At 40.7% G+C, this 21,845-nt stretch overlaps 1 protein-coding gene across 3 annotated transcripts in view; it reads right to left on the reverse strand.

Annotated features, from left to right (window-relative positions):
* LOC143923385 (uncharacterized) overlaps positions 1-21,845 on the reverse strand; it is a 144,011-nt gene that overhangs the window by 41,791 nt on the left and 80,375 nt on the right. For all 3 annotated transcript variants that reach the window (XM_077447009.1, XM_077447010.1, XM_077447008.1), the window contains one exon: positions 19,899-19,951. In XM_077447009.1, the coding sequence (XP_077303135.1) occupies positions 19,899-19,951 (53 nt within the window). The remainder of the gene's footprint in view (positions 1-19,898; positions 19,952-21,845) is intronic.

Consider the following 21,845-nt stretch of genomic DNA (forward strand, 5'->3'; position numbering starts at 1 on the left):
TATGCCAACTACCAAGATAACAAAATCAGACAATAAAAAAAAAACATAAGTTAATTTCACCAGGTCCAATACTTTAAGCAATTTTACATAGCTTTGTATATATAATAGAACATATACATAATTAATACAAGGCATGAGTAGGGCTCCAGATGGATAAACATGCCCACCCCTATTTCACCAACCCATTCACCGCCAAAAAATCGTCAAGATGACACAGAAGATGCAGGGCTGCACACTCAATGGTCAAATGGTCTAGCAAGGAGGGCATAGACAACGGCTAATCGGGGCAGAAGAGAATATATTTTATAATTCTACATATTACTTTACAAGAAAAAGGTTTTAAATTTATTATTTTACAAGGTAATCATATATCCTACCCTAATTTTACTTTATTTATTAGCCGTATAGGCGTACAAAGTACAAAGAAAGAAAAATCAGTATATACTTAGTTAATATTAGATCAATTCATTATGTCTAACCAGTATTTTAGTTTAATGGTTTTAATTCTTGTAAACTAAGGGGGAAGATTAATTATAATTCATCCACTTACATAGTCAATGAAGAGTAAAGATTTATTTTTTCTTCTTTCAAATCCAACAATTTATCATTGGCCCACTAGGGGTATCCAGGGGTCCCTTCAAGGTAGATTAAGCTACAAGGAGCAGCACACCCAACAGGCTTCACTGCCTGTTCACAGGGTGTCTAGAATATAAGAAAGAGTATTATAAATTAATTAATGCATAGGGTAAAAATCCCAGGAAATGTATCTTAGGAAAATTTCCACCGACCGTTTGAAAGCGTAGCCTCCTCCTAGCACGACTCCTCCATGACTGAGCCGGGTACGTTCGTGTCCCGCTATAAAGCCGCCATCCATCGAGCCGGCGTCTGACGTCACCGGCTCGATGCGGACGTTCAGGGCAGCAATGCGTATGCGCGAGGGAAGGAGATAGAATGGGAAACTACATTTCCCAAAATGCAACAGTACAATCACCGGAATTTAATGTTACGCTGAGAGAAAACAGCGAACGTAAGGGGAGTGTAGCATCAAACAAATAATGCTCACACTACCCTATGATGGAAAGCTTCCCAGGCTAATACGCAGGCATTGCTGCCAACGATCGGACAGCTCGCTCGGAAAGACATTGTCGATCGGAGCTAAGGTGTCCTCGGGCGTCCGTATGTTCCTCCCTATTGCTACAGTGACACAGGCCACAGGTTAGCGTTAGTGCATCTAGATTTTGATTCTAGATGCACTAACGCTAACCTGTGGCCTGTGTCACTGTAGCAATAGGGAGGAACATACGGACGCCCGAGGACACCTTAGCTCCGATCGACAATGTCTTTCCGAGCGAGCTGTCCCTACTCATGCCTTGTATTAATTATGTATATGTTCTATTATATATACAAAGCTATGTAAAATTGCTTAAAGTATTGGACCTGGTGAAATTAACTTATGTTTTTTTTTATTGTCTGATTTTGTTATCTTGGTAGTTGGCATATCCCCTGATGAAGCAATAAGCGAAACATGTCGGGATAAACCAATCGCAACTACCCCAATCATACCTCTTCTTGGATTGCAAGTTACATAGAAAAAAAAAATAAAAAAATTGTATGACTGTAAAAGGTGACTTCTGTTTTTATGGGATTATTGTAATAAAATATTTATAAACTTTTTTATATATACATACTTCTTCTTTGAGTATTGCACCATTAATGTCCCATTTACCTGTTTTGGTTTTTTTTCCAAAAAAATTCTTTGATACAGGGCTCAACAGTCAGTGCATTTTTTTGTGGTACCTCTAACTTTTGTTGCTTTGCACTATGGGTAAAAGAGGTACAAGTACCCCAAATAATAGGGACTCTAAGGGCTCCCCTTCAGGCTCTGAGGACCCCCCCCTGTGCAGCACCTGATCCCCCTGCAGGACCCGGGGAGGCTGGCTAGGGAGAGCCATCAGGGTCAGGGACTGCAGCTGCTTCTGGCACTTCAGCCCCTGTGTACATTACACAGGAGGTTTTTTCCTCAACCCTAAACGGTTTAGAGGAAAGATTAGTGGCCTTAATCGCATCTTCACTCAGTGGAAGAAAATGCACTAGGCCCCCCTCTGTCACCCAGGACCCTCAGAGTGAGGAACTCTGGGATAAAAAGAGGGGAATCCCCCTCAGAGGATCGGGAGGAAACTGATTATTCCACTTCTGAGGAATCTAGGGGAGAAGGGCCCTCTTCAGCTTCTCAGAATAAGAAAATATTGGTGCAAATTCTTGCTGGATTGGTCCGTTCCACGTTTAAGTTACCCATACCTGAGTCAGTTAAAGAACCCACTTCTTCTCTGGGTTCACTGAAACCTCCTCAAACTACACATGCTTTTCCTATTCATGTTTTGCTGGAAAGGCTTATCTATTCTGAGTGGATCACCCAGATAAACATTTTTTTCCTCCTAAAAAGTTTTCTACACTTTATCCTATGGAGGAAAAATTTACTAAGATGTGGGGTATACCGGCAGTTGACACCGCCATTTCCTCCGTAAACAAAAGAATGACTTGTCCTGTTGACAATGCTCAGATGCTTAAGGATCCAACTGATAAGAAAATGGAATTCCTATTAAAATGTTTTTTCTCTATGGCAGGTTCAGTAGCTCAACCTACAGTGGCAGCAATTGGAGTCTGTCAATATTTGATAGACTATGATAAACAGGTGCTTAAAGCTTTACCTGAACAGCAAGCCGGGGGGTTAGCTAACCTACCAGCAGCTTTGTGTTTTTCTGTTGATGCTATCAGAGATTCTATCCTTCAGACCTCTCGCCTTACGCTTGGATTGGTACACATGCGTAGAATCTTGTGGCTGAAAAATTGGTCAGCCAAATCACCATGTAAGAAACTCCTGGCGGAATTTCCCTTTCGTGGTGCAAAACTGCTTGGAGAGGATTTGGACAATTATATCCAAAGGATCTCTAGTGGGAAAAGCACCCTTTTACCAGTCAAGAAAAGGAGTAAACGTCCCTCCTTTAAACAGGTGCTTTCTCCAGTGCCAGGGGCATCAGCTCCGAGGCAGTCACGATGGCCTCCTCTGTCAGGTTCTAAGGTTAAAACTCAGAGTCAACCCCAGGGACAATCCTGGGGGAGAAAGTCTTCAAGATAAAATGCTAAGACCTCCTTATGAAGGGGGGCGCCCCCGCTCACTCGAGTGGGGAGAAGACTACTAAAGTCCTCAGGGCTCTAGCATGAGGAATTTCGGGACAAATGGGTGGTCTCCACAATAACTCTAGGTTACAAACTAGAATTCCGAGAATTCCCTTCTCCTCGTTTCCTCAGATCAAATGTACCCAGAGACCCAGAGAAAAAGAAGTCTCTCCTTCTAGCATTGGAGCGACTATTGTCACAAAAAGTTATCATGGTAGTTCCCATGCAAGAGCAGGGAATGGGGTATTATTCAAACCTTTTCATGGTACCAAAGCCAAACCGAGATGTCAGACCCATTCTAAATCTCAAAGATCTAAACCGATTTCTAGAGATACGGTCCTTTTGCATGGAATCGATCTCGATCAGTAGTCTCCATCCTACAAGGATCAATAGACATCAAGGATGCATACCTGCATGTACCAATTTTCCCTGCTCATCAAAATTTCCTGCGTTTCGAAATAGAAAAACACCACTTTCAGTTTGTAGCTCTGCCTTTCGGGCTAGCTACTGCTCCTCGGGTGTTTACAAAGATCTTGGTCCCTCCTCTGGCCAGATTAAAGGCCCAAGGTATAACAATAATAGCATACCTAGACAACTTGCTCTTGATAGACCGGTCGGTAGCCCGCCTGGACCAAAATTTGGTCACCACAATCAACTAACTGGAATACCTAGGTTGGGTCCTCAACTTAGAGAAGTCTTATTTAAAACCAGTAAGAAGACTAGAGTATTTGGGTCTGGTCTTAAATACAGCCCAGCAGAGGGTATTCCTACTCCAAGCAAAGATCATTGTTATAAGAGAACTGATTCAGGCAGTCAGGGCAAAGAAGGGTCCTTCTATTCGTCTTTGTATGAGGTTGTTGGGGAAGATGTTGGCTTCATTCGAAGCAGTTCCCTACACTCAGTCTCATTCAAGGCTACTGCAAAACAGTATCCTATCGGCCTGGAACAAGAAGGTTCAGGCGTTAGATTTTCTGATGCATCTGTCCCCTACAACGTGTCAGAGCCTCAGCTGGTGGTTTATACCTGAAAATCTGTGGAAAGGAAAATACTTTTTACCAGTTACCTGGACAGTGGTAACAACAGATGCCAGTCTTTCAGGTTGGGGGGCAGTCTTGGAACAGTCGATTGTCCAAGGGAGATGGTCCATGACCGATATGGCCTTACCCATCAACATTCTGGAGATCCGTGTGGTGTATCTAGCCCTAAAAGCCTGGACACTCAGGTTGCAGGGTTGCCCTGTCAGGATCCAGTCCGACAATGCCACAGCAGTGACTTATATCAATCACCAAGGGGGCACGAGTCGTGCAGCTCAGGAAGAAGTAAACCAGATCTTAATCTGGGCAGAAAGACATGTGCCATGCATATCGTCAGTCTTCATTCCGGGGTAGAGAACTGGCAGGCAGACTACATGAGCCGCCAGCAGTTAGTCCCAGGGGAATGGCCTCCTCACCCTGACGTCTTCTTGGCCATATGCCAGAGATGGAGGGGTTCCGGATGTAGATCTCTGTGCGTCCAGGTTCAACAACAAGGTCGACAACTTTGTGTCAAGAATAAGGGATCCTCTTGCATGCAGGACAGATGCGTTGGTAACCAAATGGCATCAGTTCTCTCTGATTTATGCGTTCCCTCCTATTCTGCTACTGCAGAGACTGCTTTGCAGGATCAGGCAGGAAAAGAAGTTGGTGCTTCTGCTGGCCCCAGCATGGCCCAGAAGAGCTTGGTAAGCAGAAATAGTGAAGATGGCGGTAGGCACTCCTTGGACCCTACCGTCCCATCCAGACCTGCTATCCCAGGGACCGGTATTCCATCCTACCTTACAAACGATAAATTTAACGGTTTGGCTATTGGAACCCACATTCTGAAGAATCGTGGGCTTTCGGGCCCTGTGATATCATAGAGTCTGGAAAGCATGCGTCTCCTGGTGTGAATCCAGAGGTTGGCACCCCAGAAAATATGTCATAGGCAGAATCCTCGAATTTCTGCAAAATGGGTTAGAGATGAAACTGGCCTTGAGTACCATCAAGGGCCAAGTCTCGGCCTTATCGGTTCTGTTTCAACGTCCACTTGCTTTGCATTCTTTGGTCCAAAGCTTTATACAAGGGGTAACGCGCCTTAATCCTCCAGTTAAGGTGCCTCTGAACCCTTGGGATTTGAATTTGGTTCTGACAGCTTTACAGAAGCAGCCTTTTGAACCGATACATCAAATTCCCTTAGCTCTGTTGACAAGGAAATTTTTTTTTCTGGTGGCCATTTCTTCTGCCAGAAGAGTATCAGAATTAGTGGCCCTCTCTTGTAAAGAACCGTATCTGATAATGCACAAGGATAGAGTTACCCCCCATCCTAGTTTTCTACCGAAGGTGGTCTCAGGTTTTCATCTAAATCAAGATATTGTTCTGCCATACCTTTTTTTCCCAAATCCCTGTATGGAAGAGAAGTCACTACGTTCTTTGGTTGTAGTGAGAGCAGTCAAAGCCTATCTGGAAGCGACTGCTCAGGTTCGTAAAACTAATGTTTTGTTGCCAGAGGGTCCTAAGAGAGGACAGGCAGCATCGAAATCTACCATTGCTAAATAGATTCGACAAGTAATTGTTCAAGCTTATGGTCTGAAGCAAAAGATTCCGCCTTTTCAGATCAAGGTGCACTCCACTAGGGCTATTAGTACTTTGTGGGCGGTGCATCACCAGGCCTCCATGGCTCAAATCTGCAAGGCCGCAACCTGGTCATCAGTCTATACATTCACCAAATTTTGTCAGGTGGCTGTGAGAAGGCATGAGGGCATCGCCATTGGGCGTAGTGTGCTGCAGGCAGCAGAACAGTGTCCTCAGGTCTGATTACACCCTATGTTGTGTGGTTCCCCTCAGGTAGCATTGCTCTGGGACATCCCATCAGTAATTACTGAGTCTCTGTGTCCCGTGATGTACCTCAAAAGAAAAGGATTTTACAGGTAAGCTGTTATAAAAATCCTATTTTTTCACTTTATTACATAGAGTAGCGTGGATTTTGACCTGTTTTTTTTTTATGTTTTTGGATGTGTTGGTATGGTATGGATTGTATCTCTGTGGAGATGTTTTTTGGGTGTTTTAGTATGGCATTAAAATATATTAAAACTTAACCACTTTCAAACTTTGTCACTTTTTGTGTACAAGTTTAAATCAGTATTTTTTGTTAGAAAATGAATTATAACCCCCAAATAGTATAATATATATATATATATATATATATATATATATATATATATATGTGTATGTTAGCAGAGACCCTAGGGAATAAAATGGTGATTGTTCCAATTTGTTATGGCACACAGTATTTGCGCAGCGTTTTTTCAAATTCATTTAAATGTATTACTTCCAAAAAATTGCATTAGAAAAAAAACACAATATATACCTAATTTTTTGTATAATGTGAAAGATGACATTAAGCTGAGTAAATAGATACCTAACATGTCACACTTTAAAATTGCCCACGCAAGTGGAATGGCGAAAAATTACGCTACTTAAAAATCTCCATAGGTGACATTTAAAAGCCTTTACAGGTTTCCTGTTTAGATTTGCAGGGGAGGTCTGGTGCTGGAATTATTCCTCTTGCTCTAACATTCAAGGAGATACCATTTACACATGTGTACAAGACTTACATACGCGTTCACTTCAGGTGCATGAGCATGCTTACATTTATTTATTTTTTATTTTACTTTTTATTTTAGATTTTTAAACTGTCCTTTTTTTATTTATTTTTTTTTAAACACATTTATTCATATTATAAGGAGTGTAAACATCCCTTGTAATAGAAACAAGGATGAAAAACTCCAGATCTCTTTACCTTTAAAAGCAAAATATCAAAGAAAAAACAAATTGAGCTTTTGCAAAAAATTTACTTCCAGCCTGGACCAGAAGTGACATCATGACGTAGCTCAGGTCCTCCGCAGCCATAGAGGAGATCAAAGAGGGTCTACTCTTTGACTGTCTATGGGAGCAGCTGGCCGCACCGTCGGATCAGCGAAATGGTGGAAACAGTAAGCTGTAGAAACACCAGTGAGTGACGGGAGGGGGGACGTCCCCTCTCCCCGCTTTGGAAATCATTCCAGCAGCTTATGTGAAGGTGGGGTGTTTTATGTGGCATTATCATATCACTCAATGTGTAATATCAAAATAATACAGATAATAGAGATATATAAAAAATATAAAGAATTATATATAGTACATTCATAATGTGTATAAAAATAATAAAACTAGTGCAACGCAGTAATGTGCATAAAGTATCAATACCAATAATAAAGTGCATCAAACATAACAATATGACAAAGTAGAATCAATCAATAAGTCCATGCATAGGTGCAAAGAGTGCAAATCGCATAAGAAGTATTTTTTCAAAAAAGCAATCTTAAAACATTCCGATAAGTTGAAAAATCCAGTGCAAAGTGCAAAAAATATATATATAAAAATGTAAACAGTCCACTCAAAAACATGTGCAATCAGTTCCACAGATGATGATATCCATGCAAAGTGAATAGTGAGTGAGATATACACCGTTCCTTAGACCTTCAGTGCTTTAGGTGCACCCCTTGTTTCCCCCAGCCTCTCATCTCTAATACAGGTCCCTAAGGACCGGATCACGCTTGAGGGGTGGTGGGTAAACAATCTTCCACCTCTTATACAAACAACCTCTGGACCATCAGTTGTCACCTCCAATATCCGCACTCCGGTGTCATATATAAGAGAGTAAGGGGGGCCTCCAATGAGTAGTACAGTTTAATACGCTTTATTAATAAAAATATCCACACTTACATTAAAAGTAGAATTTCACAAACATAAACAGCGATACTTCCGGTCTCGGCCGCGGCCAGAAGTGACAAACGACACCTCAACTCCTCCCTGACGCGTTGCGTCACATACCACGTGACTTTCTCAAAGGGTGAGGGGTCAGGTGTCTCTCTTCTTTATATATGGTGCGCTCAGCTGTCGCATTAATCATACGGCAGCGGAGCAAACCAGATGTATCTATACCATCTTTACAAAACAATCTTCCTTTCATTATATTCATACTAACTGTTCCGCATCAAGAAACATATTAAAAATCTTCTATTTAATATAAAAATTTGCCTAATTTCCAACTTTAAAACCATAACTAGGTGGATGAGTACCCAGTATCGCCATCTTGTGGACAGACATTAGAATGCATTAAAGCTATTTTCAAATCATAATTAACCATCCATCTAAATGCTCACTGTGGTCATCTTGTGTGCAAACTGTAGAATACAATACAGCTATACAATTACTAATTAATAAACAAACTAAATGCTTAATAAGGCCATCTTGTGGGTGGATAATATAAAAAATTAGGTCGACAAATTCCCATAAAAAGGGGGGGGCTAATAATAACGCCATCTAGTGGGCCCTTCATAAAATAAAAATATTACTTAATGGCATATAGAAGTATTTAAATATACAAATGCTATCTACAAATAAATCAAGGGAGATATATATAAAAATACCCGCAAAGAAGGGTATAAAATACTAATAGCTAAATAATTAAAATTCATTTTAAAAAGCTCCTTAATAACTGTAACATTAAGTATCCAGGACTATGGACCATAATCAAAAAATTGGGGAATATTAGATAATAAATATTAGATTGTGATGATTCCGTCTCTGACGCCTCTTCTCGCCTTTCGTTTCTTCGTTTTTCTGGAGATTTTCTTGGTATTTTCTTATTTAGATGTTCTTCTTTGTCTCTGTTGTCCTGATGTTCCGATTTCTTTTCCTCTTCTCTCCTGGGATATCTCTTGCCCTTGTGCTCCGGGGATCTCCTGTCTGTCCTTTCTGGGGAGTCTTCTCGATTTCGGTATCTTGGGGGATTCCAACGGCGTTGATCTAAAAAATGTTGGTAACCTGGACTTCTCCGATCCTCCATTCTTCTTTCATCGTCCTGTCTTCTCAACTGGTCGAACCTATTATGCACAGGTACTGCATAATAGTCCTTATAAGGAGATCTTTCTCTTCTTCCTGTTTGGTGATGTTGGTATGTGTGCGGGGATCTGTCTCTCTAATCTCTCTGAGGATATGCATACGGAGATCTTTTTCTATCATCTCTCTGAGAGTTCGCATATGGGGATCTGTCTCTTTGATCTCTCCGAGGGTAATCTCTGGCAAAATCTTCTTCTTTTCTTCCATAATCTCTCTGTGGATAACCTCTATCTCTTTCATCTACCCTATATCTCTGTGGGGAGGGAGATCTTCTTCCATATTGGGATTGTTTATAGGGTCTTCTTTTTGGATTATTGTTATGCCAGTTCCTTTTCCAGAAAGGTTTTTTCCACTGATTGTTCCCATTTCTTCTAAATTTTGAATTTGGTGTATGCTGTACATTCCCACTCTGCTGTGTAAAAGCTATATCTTTCATCTTTTCTTCCTTGGAAGTAGGGATGAGCCGAACGCCCCCCGGTTCGGTTCGCACCAGAACTTTTGAACGGACCCCAAATTCGTACGAACGTTAGAACCCCATTGAAGTCTATGGGACTCGAATGTTCAAAATTAAAAGTGCTAATTTTAACGGCTAATATACAAGATGCTGTCCTAAGAAGGGTTTGGGGACCTGGCTCCTGCCCCAGGGGACATGGGTCAATGCCTAAAATGTTTTTAAAAATGGCAGTTTTGGCGGGAGCACTGATTTTCATGACGATTAAAGTGAAAAAAAAGCGAAATATTCCATTTAATATGCCTGGGGGGTGTCTGTAGTATGCCTGTGAAGTGCCACGTGTTTCCCGTGTTTAGAACAGTCCCTGCACAAAATGACATTTAACGGAAATAACGTCATTTAAAACTGCTTGCGGTTTTAAAGCTATATCTGGTTCCTGCAATATGGTTGAAAACCATTGAGAAAAATGGCATGAGTAGCCCTCCCTGCCCATTACCAGCCCCTTTGGGTCTTGTACGCATATTAAGGGGAACCCAGTGCCCATATTAAAATAAAGGAAATGTGTGGCCCCAAGGCCCTATATACTCAGAACAGCAGTATACAGGCGGTGCAAACAAGACAGGGACTGTGTAGGTTTGTTGTGTTAAGTTGAATCTGTTTGTAATTTTCAACTGGTACATTTTTAAAGTGTAGCTCCAGTCAAAAAAACTATTTTTAAGCTTTTTGGAAAACATAGGGAAGGGTTGTCACCCCTGTATAATTTGTTTTGTCGTCCATCTTTTTTCATCTCACTTGCGGTTGTCTCCTTCCGTTTGCAAGTAGGAGATGTTTGTAAGTTGGATGTTTGAAAGTAGGGGCCTGCCCTATATGCTCTGCAGAAATTGCAGAACAAGGTGTTGGTTTGCCACAACATTGTAAGCCCTCAAAGTGACTCTTGTTGGGCGCTGAAGCGCCCTGCTGTGAACAATTATATCAAGAATTGTAATTACTTGTTAAACAGGGGCAGAAAAATTGGGCCTTAGGCACTGGTGCCACGACACTGCAACCTCTCCCATATACCCTAGTTTTAGTGCAGGAATTAGCCCCGCTGCAAAGCTATATTATATATATATATATATATATATATATATATATATATATATATATATATATTTTATTACATTATATAGGTGGATATAGCGGTGTATACTGCGTTCAGAGCACGCAGACAGCACGTACAATCTCCTAACACTGACTGAAAGCTCTATTTAAAACGAGCAAGATAGTTAGCTATATAGGTGGATATAGCGGTGTATACTGCGGTCAGGGCACGCAGACAACAACCACTACAGAAGAGCAAGAATGAAAAATCGGCCGATAACAATCGGTGTATACTGTGTTGAAGGTACACAGAACACCCATTAACTGCTACAGACGCCAACACACTACACAAGGCCGCCGTGCTGGCGGCCTTATATAGTGTGGGGCATGTACTACACAGCCTGAGCTATGATTGGCCACAGGCATCCTACCTGTGGCCAATCATGGCTCTCCTCGCTGCCGGCGCTGTGATTGGCCAAGCATGCGGGGTCACAGTGCATGCTTGGCTAATCATGAGCCAGCAATGCACTGCGCCGTCGCAGTGCATTGTGGGCCGTGGGCGCCACGCGAATTTGACGCGAACGGCCCATAACATTCGGAATTCGCCGAATGGGCGAACAGCCGATGTTTGAGTGGAACACGAAGCTCATCCCTATTTTTTTTTTCGAAAAAACAGGAAGTCGATAGTATAGGGACATTAGAAAATGCCTTTAGGAGAATTGGACACCTAATGGAGAAAAAAGTAAATGCATAGTGGGACATGGTTACCCATGAGAAATTTATATAAACGATAAACTAGTACCCAGGAGATTGCGATGGGATGTTCCCATTAATGATGGTTTACTTGATAAAGAATCTACGGATGAATGGTTCCACTTCTTTAATGACAAGGGTTTGGAATTATTATTAAAACAGAAACAAAAAAAGATCAGAATGCTAGACAGAATGGTTGATGAAATTAGAACATCCATAGAATCCTCAAAAGATCTACCTGAATTTATCGCATTATCCAAACAATTATATAAAGACATGGAACATAAAGATAATGAGACAGCTGCAAGGAAAAGAAGAAAATACCAACGTGATATAAAGGATTTTGAAGAAGATGTGGTATTCAAATGGCAAAAAAAGACAGAAGAGTCCGTCATTAATTTGAATAATAGTTCTCCAGTAAAAGAAGAAATCAATAATCATCCTTCAAAGGAAGAAAAGATGAAAGATATAGCTTTTACACAACAGAGTGGGAATGACAGCATACACCAAATTCGAAATTTAGAAGCAATGGGAACAATCAGTGAAAAAAACCTTTCTGGAAAAGGAACTGGCATAATAATAATCCGAAAATAACCCTATAAACAATCTCAATATGGAAGAAGATCTCCCTCCCCACAGAGATATAGGGTAGATGAAAGAGATAGAGGTTATCCACAGAGAAATTATGGAAGAAAAGAAGAAGATTTTGCCAGAGATTACCCTCAGAGAGATCAAAGAGACAGATCCCCATATGCAGACTCTCAGAGAGATGATAGAAAAAGATCTCCGTATGCATATCCTCAGAGAGATCAGAGAGACAGATCCCCGCACACATACCAACATCACCAAACAGGAAGAAGAGAAAGATCTCCTTATAAAGACTATTATGCAGTACCTGTGCATAATAGGTTCGACCAGTTGAGAAGACAGGACGATGGAGGAAGAATGGAGGATCAGAGAACTCCAGGTTACCAACATTTTTTAGATCAACGCCGTTGAAATCCCCCAAGATACCGAAATCGAGAAGACTCCCCAGAGAGGACAGACAGGAGATCCCCGGAGCACAAGGGCAAGAGATATCCCAGGAGAGAAGAGGAAAAGAAATCGGAACATCAGGAGAACAGAGACAAAGAAGAACATCTAAAGAAGAAAACACCAAGAAAATCTCAAGAAAAACGAAGAAACGAAAGACGAGAAGAGACGTCAGAGGCAGAATCAAAAAAACAAAAGAAAAAGAGAAAAATAGGTGAAGGCATCATAAATATTAGTGAAGTGACTCTTACACAAGAAGAAATTAAGCTATTAGACAAAGGATTAAAATTTGCCCCGAAAAGAAACCTCAACAAATTCAACACCTATGTGGACATAAATAAATTTGTCAGAAGTATAAATATAAAGAAATATATGTTGAGTACATCAGGAGAAGGTAGAGGCACGAAACTCCCTGAATTGAATGGGGTGCAATTTACCAATTTAAGAAACAAATCAGTATTTAATCCTCCAGTAACAAATGATGGACACATCAAAGTCTTTAGAAAGTTGGTTCTGAAAGATCTACATGAACTAAAAATAAAAAAGATGCCGGATCCCAGTGATATCAAAAAAGGGATTAAAAAATTGGAATCCAGAAAGGATATTGTGATAAGACAGGCAGACAAAGGAGGAGCCATAGTCATAAAATCGAAGAAAGACTACAATGAAGAACTAAATAGTCAACTGAGAGATGAGAATACTTATCAGAAATTATTTAGCAATCCAACCATGAGATATAAAAAATAACTAGCGAAGATTATATATAAAGGATCAGAAAAGGGTCTCCTAAATAAAAAGGAAGCAAAATATCTAGTGCCCAATATATGTAGAATACCGGTCATCTACATGATCCCGAAAATCTACAAAGATGAGAAGAAACCTCCAGGCAGACCCATAGTAAATGGGATAAACTCAGTTCGTGCAAGAATTGGCGAGTATATAGATTTTTTCCTGCAGCCTGTAGTAAGAAAGACAAAATCCTATCTGGGAGATACCAAACATCTGATACAACTGTTGAAGGAGGTCAACTTAAATGAAGGTCCAATATATTTAATAACAGCAGATGTTACTTCACTATATACGATTATTAATCATGAAGAAGCACTACAAGTGACAAAATGGGGTCTGAGAAATCTCAGCAATCTAAAATGTAAACAGAGGAGATTTATAATAGAATGTTTACATTTTGGACTTAATTCGAGCTATTTCTGGTTTAATAATTCATATTATAAGCAAATCTGTGGGATTGCTATGGGTGCGAAATATGCACCGAGTGTAGCCAACTTATATATGGCTGAATGGGAAGAAGAGACCCTGTATAACAAGATACCTCACCAACTAATACTCTACAAACGCTTTATAGACGATCTGATCATGATCTGGGCTGGAGATAAGGAAAGCCTAGAAGAATTTTGTTTCAAACTAAATATGAACAATAAAAATATTAAGCTAACGTGGGAAATTAGTACCGAAAAAATACATTTCCTGGATTTGGTAATTGAAAGAACTGAATAAGGATTAAAGACATACAAATATTTTTAATCGGTTGACAGGAACAGCTATCTCCCTCTAGACAGTTGCCATCATTTTAGATGGTTAGAAAATATTCAGAGGGGACAACTAATAAGATTCAGATGGAACTGTTCTGATAATTCAGCATTTCTCCAACAGACTGAGTTGATTGGGGAGAGATTTGTCCAAAAAGGCTATCAAATTGAATTTATTAAAAATAAAATCAATACTGTATTACAACTAGATAGGAACCAACTAATACAGGATATTATTAAAAATGAAGATAAAAAGAAAATGGTCCCCTTGATTATGGACTACAATATTCAGTTCAAACAAATCGAAAAAATAATTAAGAAATATTGGGAAATCATTAAAACAGACCATCATTTATGTAAGATCCTTTCAGAAAAACCCAAATTTGTGTACAGAAGACCCCCTACTCTGAGGGATAGTCTAGCAAAAAATGTACTAGATCCACCCAAGAAATTATTTTCCTTCTTCGAAGGTAAGGGATTTTACCCATGTAAGAAATGTTATGCGTGTAGACACACAAAGGAAAATAAAATAAGAAGTCTAACTTTTCTTCAATAGTTACTGGAAAAGAATACATAATCAATGATTTCATCACATGTCGCAGTGAAGGTGTGGTATACCTTCTAGAGTGCCCGTGCCGTATACAATATGTGGGGAGGACCAAAAGGGCACTCTGGAAAAGGTTGAGGGAACATGTCCAAAACATCAAAAAAGGCTTTGACAAACATAGTCTATCAAGGCATTTTGCCAAATTTCACAAAAAAGACCCCTCCGGATTGATGATTTGTGGAATTGAAAAATACAAACCACATTGGAGGGGAGATCATAAAGTCATAAAAATAAGCCAGGCAGAATCCCGATAGATACACAAATTATGTACCTTAGCACCTTCAGGACATAACGTTGAATTTGATTTAAAAATTGTTTTATCTCTAATTATTAGTCTAATATTTATTATCTAATATTCCCCAATTTTTTGATTATGGTCCATAGTTCTGGATTTTTAATGTTACAGTTATTAAGGAGCTTTTTAAAATGAATTTTAATTATTTAGCTATTATTAGTATTTTATACCCTTCTTTGGGGGTATTTTTATATATATCTCCCTTGATTTATTTGTAGATAGCATTTGTATATTTAAATACTTCTATATGCCATTAAGTAATATTTTTATTTTATGAAGGGCCCACTAGATGGCGTTATTATTAGCCCCCCCTTTTTTAAGAGAATTTGTCGTCCTAATTTTTTATATTATCCACCCACAAGATGGCCTTATTAAGCATTTAGTAGACATGTGCAGAGTAAAATATTTCGTTTCGGAATTTCGTTTTCGTCCGAAAACTTAATTTAGTTACTCCCGAAATTCGTTTTTAATTATTTTGTCTTTCGTTCAAAAATTGCATTAGTCCGAAAATCCACATGACTTACGGTCGAATCTGTCTTTGAAGGCTCATGGTGTCTGTCGAATGTATATAGAAGATTCGATGGAGCTAGTATATAGCATACTTTAGAACCCTATTAAAGTCTATGGGACTCCAACGTTCAAAATCGAAAGTGCTAATTTTAAAGGTTAATTTGCAAGTTACTGTCCTAAAAAGTGTTTGGGGACCCGGGTCCTGCCCCAGGGGACATGTATCAATGCAAAAAAAAGTTTTAAAAACGGCCGTTTTTTCGGGAGCAGTGATTTTAATAATGATTAAAGTGAAACAATAAAAGTGTAATATTCCTTTAAATTTCGTAGGGGGGGGTTGTCTATAGTATGCCTGTGAAGGGGCGCATGTTTCTGGTGCTTAGAACTGTCCCTGCACAAAGTGTCATTTATGCAGGAAAAAAAGTCCTTTAAAATCACTCGCAGCTATTATGAATTGTCGGCTCCGTAATACAGAGAACACTCATTGAAAGTCATTGATAAAAAAATAAATAAATAAAAAAGCGTGGGGGTCCCCCAAATTCAATTACCAGGCCCTTCAGGTCTGGTATGGATATTAAGGGGAACCCTGCCTCAAATTTAAAAAAAAAATTGAGGTGGGGTTCCCCCTAAAAATCCATACCAGACCCTTTATCAGAGCACGCAACCTGGCAGGCCGCAGGAAAAGAGGGGGGGACGAGACAGCAGCCCCCCTCCCTTCTGAACCGTACCAGGCCTCAACATTGGGAGGATGCTTTGGGGGTCTGTGACCCCTCAAAGCACCTTGTCCCCATGTTGATGAGGACAAGGGCCTCATCCCCACAACCCTGGCCGGTGGTTGTGGAGGTCTGCGGGCAGGGGGCTTATCAGAATCTGGAAGCCCCCTTTAACAAGGGGACCCCCAGATCCCGGCCCCCCCCCTGTTTGAAATGGTAAGGGGGTACAAAAGTACCCCTACCATTTCACAAAGAAAGTGTAAAAAATGGTTAAATAAAACAAACACACTTTTGAAAAATTCCTTTATTAAAAATAAAAAAATAAAAAAAAAGATTCCAGCGGCGGTGATCCACTCTTGCTATCCAGCGATGGACGATCATCTCTCCAGCGATGTCTCATCTCATCCAGCGCAGCGAATCCTCCGTCCTTCTTCTGTCTCCGTGGAGGAGACACTGCAAGGATTCCGGCGGCTGACGTTTCTTATATAAGGAGGGCGAGGCCACCCGTCACCTGACCCCGCCCTCCTCTGACGCAAGGGGAAACCCGGGGTTCCCTGTGACGTATGGGTGACCCCGCCCCCCTCTGATGTAACGGAAACCTGCCTGTGTTACATCAGAGGGGTGCGGGGTCACCCATACGTCACAGGGAACCCCGGGTTTCCCCTTGCGTCAGAGGGGGGCGGGGTCAGGTGACGGGTGGCCTCGCCCTCCTTATATAAGAAACGTCAGCCGCCGGAATCCTTGCAGTGTCTCCTCCACGGAGACAGAAGAAGGACGGAGGATTCGCTGCGCTGGATGAGATGAGACATCACTGGAGAGATGACCGTCCGTCACTGGATAGCAAGAGTGGATTACCGCCGCTGGAATCCTTTTTTTATTTTTTTATTTTTAATAAAGGAATTTTTCAAAAGAGTGTTTGTTTTATTTAACCATTTTTTACACTTTCTTTGTGAAATGGTAGGGGTACTTTTGTACCCCCTTACCATTTCAAACAGAGGGGGGGCCGGGATCTGGGGGTCCCCTTGTTAAAGGGGGCTTCCAGATTTTGATAAGCCCCCCGCCCACAGACCTCCACAACCACCAGCCAGGGTTGTGGGGATGAGGCCCTTGTCCTCATCAACATGGGGACAAGGTGCTTTGAGGGGTCACAGACCCCCAAAGCATCCTCCCAATGTTGAGGGCATGTGGCCTGGTACGGTTCAGGAGGGAGGGTGGGCCGCTCTCTCGTCCCCCCCTCTTTTCCTGCGGCCTGCCAGGTTGCGTGCTCGGATAAAGGGTCTGGTATGGATTTTTAGGGGGAACCCCACGTCAATTTTTTTTTAAATTTGACGCGGGGTTCCCCTTAATATCCATACCAGACCTGAAGGGTCTGGTTATGGATATTTAGGGGGAACCCCACGTCAAATTTTTTCTTAAATTTGAGGCAGGGTTCCCCTTAATATCCATACCAGACCTGAAGGGCCTGGTAATTGAATTTGGGTGACCCCCACGCTTGTTTTTTTATTTTTTTTTTTATTTTTTTATCAATGACTTTCAATGAGTGTTCTCTGTATTACGGGAGCCGACAATTCATAATAGCTGCGAGTGATTTTAAAGGACTTTTTTTCCTGCATAAATGACACTTTGTGCAGGGACAGTTCTAAGCACGGGAAACATGCGCCCCTTCACAGGCATACTATAGACAACCCCCCCCCCCTACGAAATTTAAAGGAATATTACACTTTTATTGTTTCACTTTAATCATTATTAAAATCACTGCTCCCGAAAAAACGGCCGTTTTTAAAACTTTTTTTTGCATTGATACATGTCCCCTGGGGCAGGACCCGGGTCCCCAAACACTTTTTAGGACAGTAACTTGCAGAATCTTTTCTCTCTGTCGAATATTTTCTCTATATAATCTTGGACTAATAGAGGTAAGGTTAGGCACATTCGACCACAGGTTCTATAGACACAGATTGTCAGAGTCATGTCGAATCTCCTATTCTATATCGAACTGTTGTAACAATGAAAACGAAAATAAAGCATTTATTTATGTCGGATCTTTCGTTTTTCGGATTTTGTGCTTTCGTTATCGTTTGTCAAAACGAAAACGAAAATAGCTGAAATTCGGACGAAAATGCATTCGGACGAAAATGAATGCACATGTCTAGCATTTAGTTTGTTTATTAATTAGTAATTGTATAGCTGTATTGTATTCTACAGTTTGCACACAAGATGACCACAGTGAGCATTTAGATGGATGGTTAATTATGATTTGAAAATAGCTTTAATGCATTCTAATGTCTGTCCACAATATGGCGATACTGGGTACTCATCCACCTAGTTATGGTTTTAAAGTTGGAAATTAGGCAAATTTTTATATTAAATAGAAGATTTTTAATATGTTTCTTGATGCTGAACAGTTAGTATGAATATAATGAAAGGAAGATTGTTTATTAAAGATGGTATAGATACATCTGGTTTGCTCCGCTGCCGTATGATTAATGCGACAGCTGAGCGCACCATATATAAAGAAGAGAGACACCTGACCCCTCACCCTTTTAGAAAGTCACGTGGTATGTGACGCAACGCGTCAGGGAGGAGTTGAGGTGTCGTTTGTCACTTCTGGCCGAGACCGGAAGTATCGCTGTTTGTTTGTGAAATTCTACTTTTAATGTAAGTGTGGATATTTTTATTAATAAAGCGTATTAAACTGTACTACTCATTGGAGGTCCCCCTTACTCTCTTATATATGACACCGGAGTGCGGATATTGGAGGTGACAACTGATGGTCCAGGGGTTGTTTGTATAAGAGGTGGAAGATTGTTTACCCACCACCCCTCAAGCGTGATCCGGTCCTTAGGGACCTGTATTAGAGATGAGAGGCTGGGGGAAACAAGGGGTGCACCTAAAGCACTGAAGGTCTAAGGAACGGTGTATATCTCACTCACTATTCACTTTGCATGGATATCATCATCTGTGGAACTGATTGCACATGTTTTTGAGTGGACTGTTTACATTTTTATATATATATTTTTTGCACTTTGCACTGGATTTTTCAACTTATCGGAATGTTTTAAGATTGCTTTTTTGAAAAAATACTTCTTATGCGATTTGCACTCTTTGCACCTATGCATGGACTTATTGATTGATTCTACTTTGTCATATTGTTATGTTTGATGCACTTTATTATTGGTATTGATACTTTATGCACTTTACTGGGTTGCACTAGTTTTATTATTTTTTATGCACATTATGAATGTACTATATATAATTCTTTATATTTTTTATATATCTCTATTATCTGTATTATTTTGATATTACACATTGAGTGATATGGTAGTTAGCGCCACATAAAACACCCCCCCCTTCACATTTGGTTTGAGAGTGTAGAGAACACTTTTATATGTGAGCAGCTTTCGATAGTTTATACCTAGTCCTTTTAGTGAGGTTGTGCGCAACAGGATTTATCCATTTTTTACATTCCAGCAGCTTATGAGCCCCTCAGAATGCTTCCATGAGAAAGCCAGCAGCCGGCTAGAAAATAACAGTACGGGGGAATAGTTGATATCTTCAGTCATAATTCTGGTAAACCACTTGCTAACAGCAATGTTCTATATATACGTATTGTAGTCGGCAAGTGATTAAGGAGCATAATAAAAAATATAGAAAAAGTTCAAAACTGCTATACATTCTCACCTTAGGTCAAGTTTTCTTCCTCTACACTAACAATTCTGATATTGCTAAGATAAAATAACAGACTTTAAAACATGAATTGACAGATACGTTGCTCATACCTGTATACCATTCTTTTTACAACTGGCAAGGCTAAAAAAGCAGAATCCTCATCCTATAATAAAGAAAACAATTATCATAAACATACAAACTTATATACAGCTTTGCGTAGCATTGGATCCTGACACAGACTAAAAAAAACTCTGAAGACATAAATCTCTCAATGGGCAGATCGAACAATTCTCTACTGAAACGCCCATTCCCCAAACCCTGCAAAATACCCCCCCCAACCCTTGTTCAGCCCTAACTCAAGCTTTAAAATGGAAGTAAACCCTGATGGGTGTTACTTCCTCTTTGATTCCCTGCAAAGGTAAAGCATAATGGATTACTATGCATCGCATCGCATCGCATAGTAGTCCATTATGTGTCACTTACCTGACACAAGAGCCAGCGAAGTCACCGCTGTCCCCTGTAGTCCAGAGCCTCCATCTTCTTGGTGGGTCTCCGTGGGTCTCGCTGCTCCACCACTGTCATTCGACGAAGCCGCGATGACGTCACTCCCGCGCATGTGCAAGGGAGCCGCCACTCGTGGCATATCGCCATTGACAGTGGCGCGCTCAGTGCGCCTGCGCGCTGCTGTCTACGGTGCATGCGTAGACAGCTGCGTGCAGGCGCACTGAGCGCACCAATGTCTATGGTGCATGCGCCGTAGACAGCGGTGCCTGTATTTTGGCAAATATCTCCTAAACCGTGTAGCTTTAGGAGATATTTCTTGGACCTACAGGTAAGCCTTAATCTAGGCTTACCTGTAGGTCAAAGTGGTTTGTAAGGGTTTACAACCATGTTAACCTTTGTGGATATATGACTTTAGCTTCCACCCTCCAATGTGTTGCCATCTTCCTTCCTTAGTTCTCATTAGTGTGCAACAATACCACACATTTCCATTGTTATTTAGGGTGCAGGAACCTAACATCCACTCACCACTTCCACATCCAGTTTAGATCCTTTTAGTTTTGGACAGAATGTGCAAGTGTCGTATATATTTTGTCTTTTTTCCCCCAGAAATGATGAGAATTTGGCTCACCAACACTGAAAGATTCAGACAACAGTTAAAAAACTGAACGACTATCTAACCCTGATCCCTTTCTTGAAGGATATGTTCATCTTTAATTACTTGTTACACCCATATTTAGAAAGGTGAGCTTATCCTTTAAGAGATGATGGGGGTTCCTCTCTCCTGAAGCTGCTCTGCAATTTTAAAAATGACATGGATGTTCAGGGCTCCACCGCAGAGCCACATCATTCATTCACAGTAATCTGTAAATGAATAAACTACAAGTCCCATCGTCCACTGCAGCAGCTAGCTTGTAGCTCTCAATGAACTATGAGGGTGCTGACGAGAGCCCTTGTACCTCATTGACATGTTCTCCAGCTTTCTAACAGAGAGCCTATACAGAGGCAGAGGCTAGAAAGATGGTGGATGTGTCTGCAGAAGCCTGACATTGCACCTGTGACCCACTAATTGGGCTGAAATGCTCTTCAGGCTCCTATAAAAAATCATGCACATTTTTTTTTTCCTTCAATGATATGTGAATTATTATTTTTTATTCAAAATGAATAAACTTAGCTTGTAAAACAATAAATACAAAAGTGCTGCCCTTACTGCCTTCTTTAGAGTGACATCCTGTCGCCCCAGGAAGAGACTGAAATCTTCCTAATAAGGAATAAAATCATAAGAGGATAAAACTCTTTCCTACTTTAAACCGGACCTTCAGTCATTTTTTCATCTTTCCATCTATTGAATCTTCTGTCCATGTTGTTGTTTTAACTTTGGATAGTAAAACATTTTTTTTTTCTGCCAGTAAATCCCTTATACAGCCCACTTCCTGTTTCTTGTCTGGTCATTAGCCTAGGCTTATAAAATCATGCACAGCTCGCTCTCTCACTATCATGAGAGTTTGCCAGGAAGGGGGGGGGGGTGAGTCATAAGAGGGTCAATAAGAGCTGTA

This window comes from Lithobates pipiens, unplaced genomic scaffold (genome assembly GCF_037356315.1).
Source record: "Lithobates pipiens isolate NorthernLeopardFrog02 unplaced genomic scaffold, aLitPip1_a1.2 Scaffold_22, whole genome shotgun sequence".
Lineage (NCBI taxonomy): Eukaryota > Metazoa > Chordata > Amphibia > Anura > Ranidae > Lithobates > Lithobates pipiens.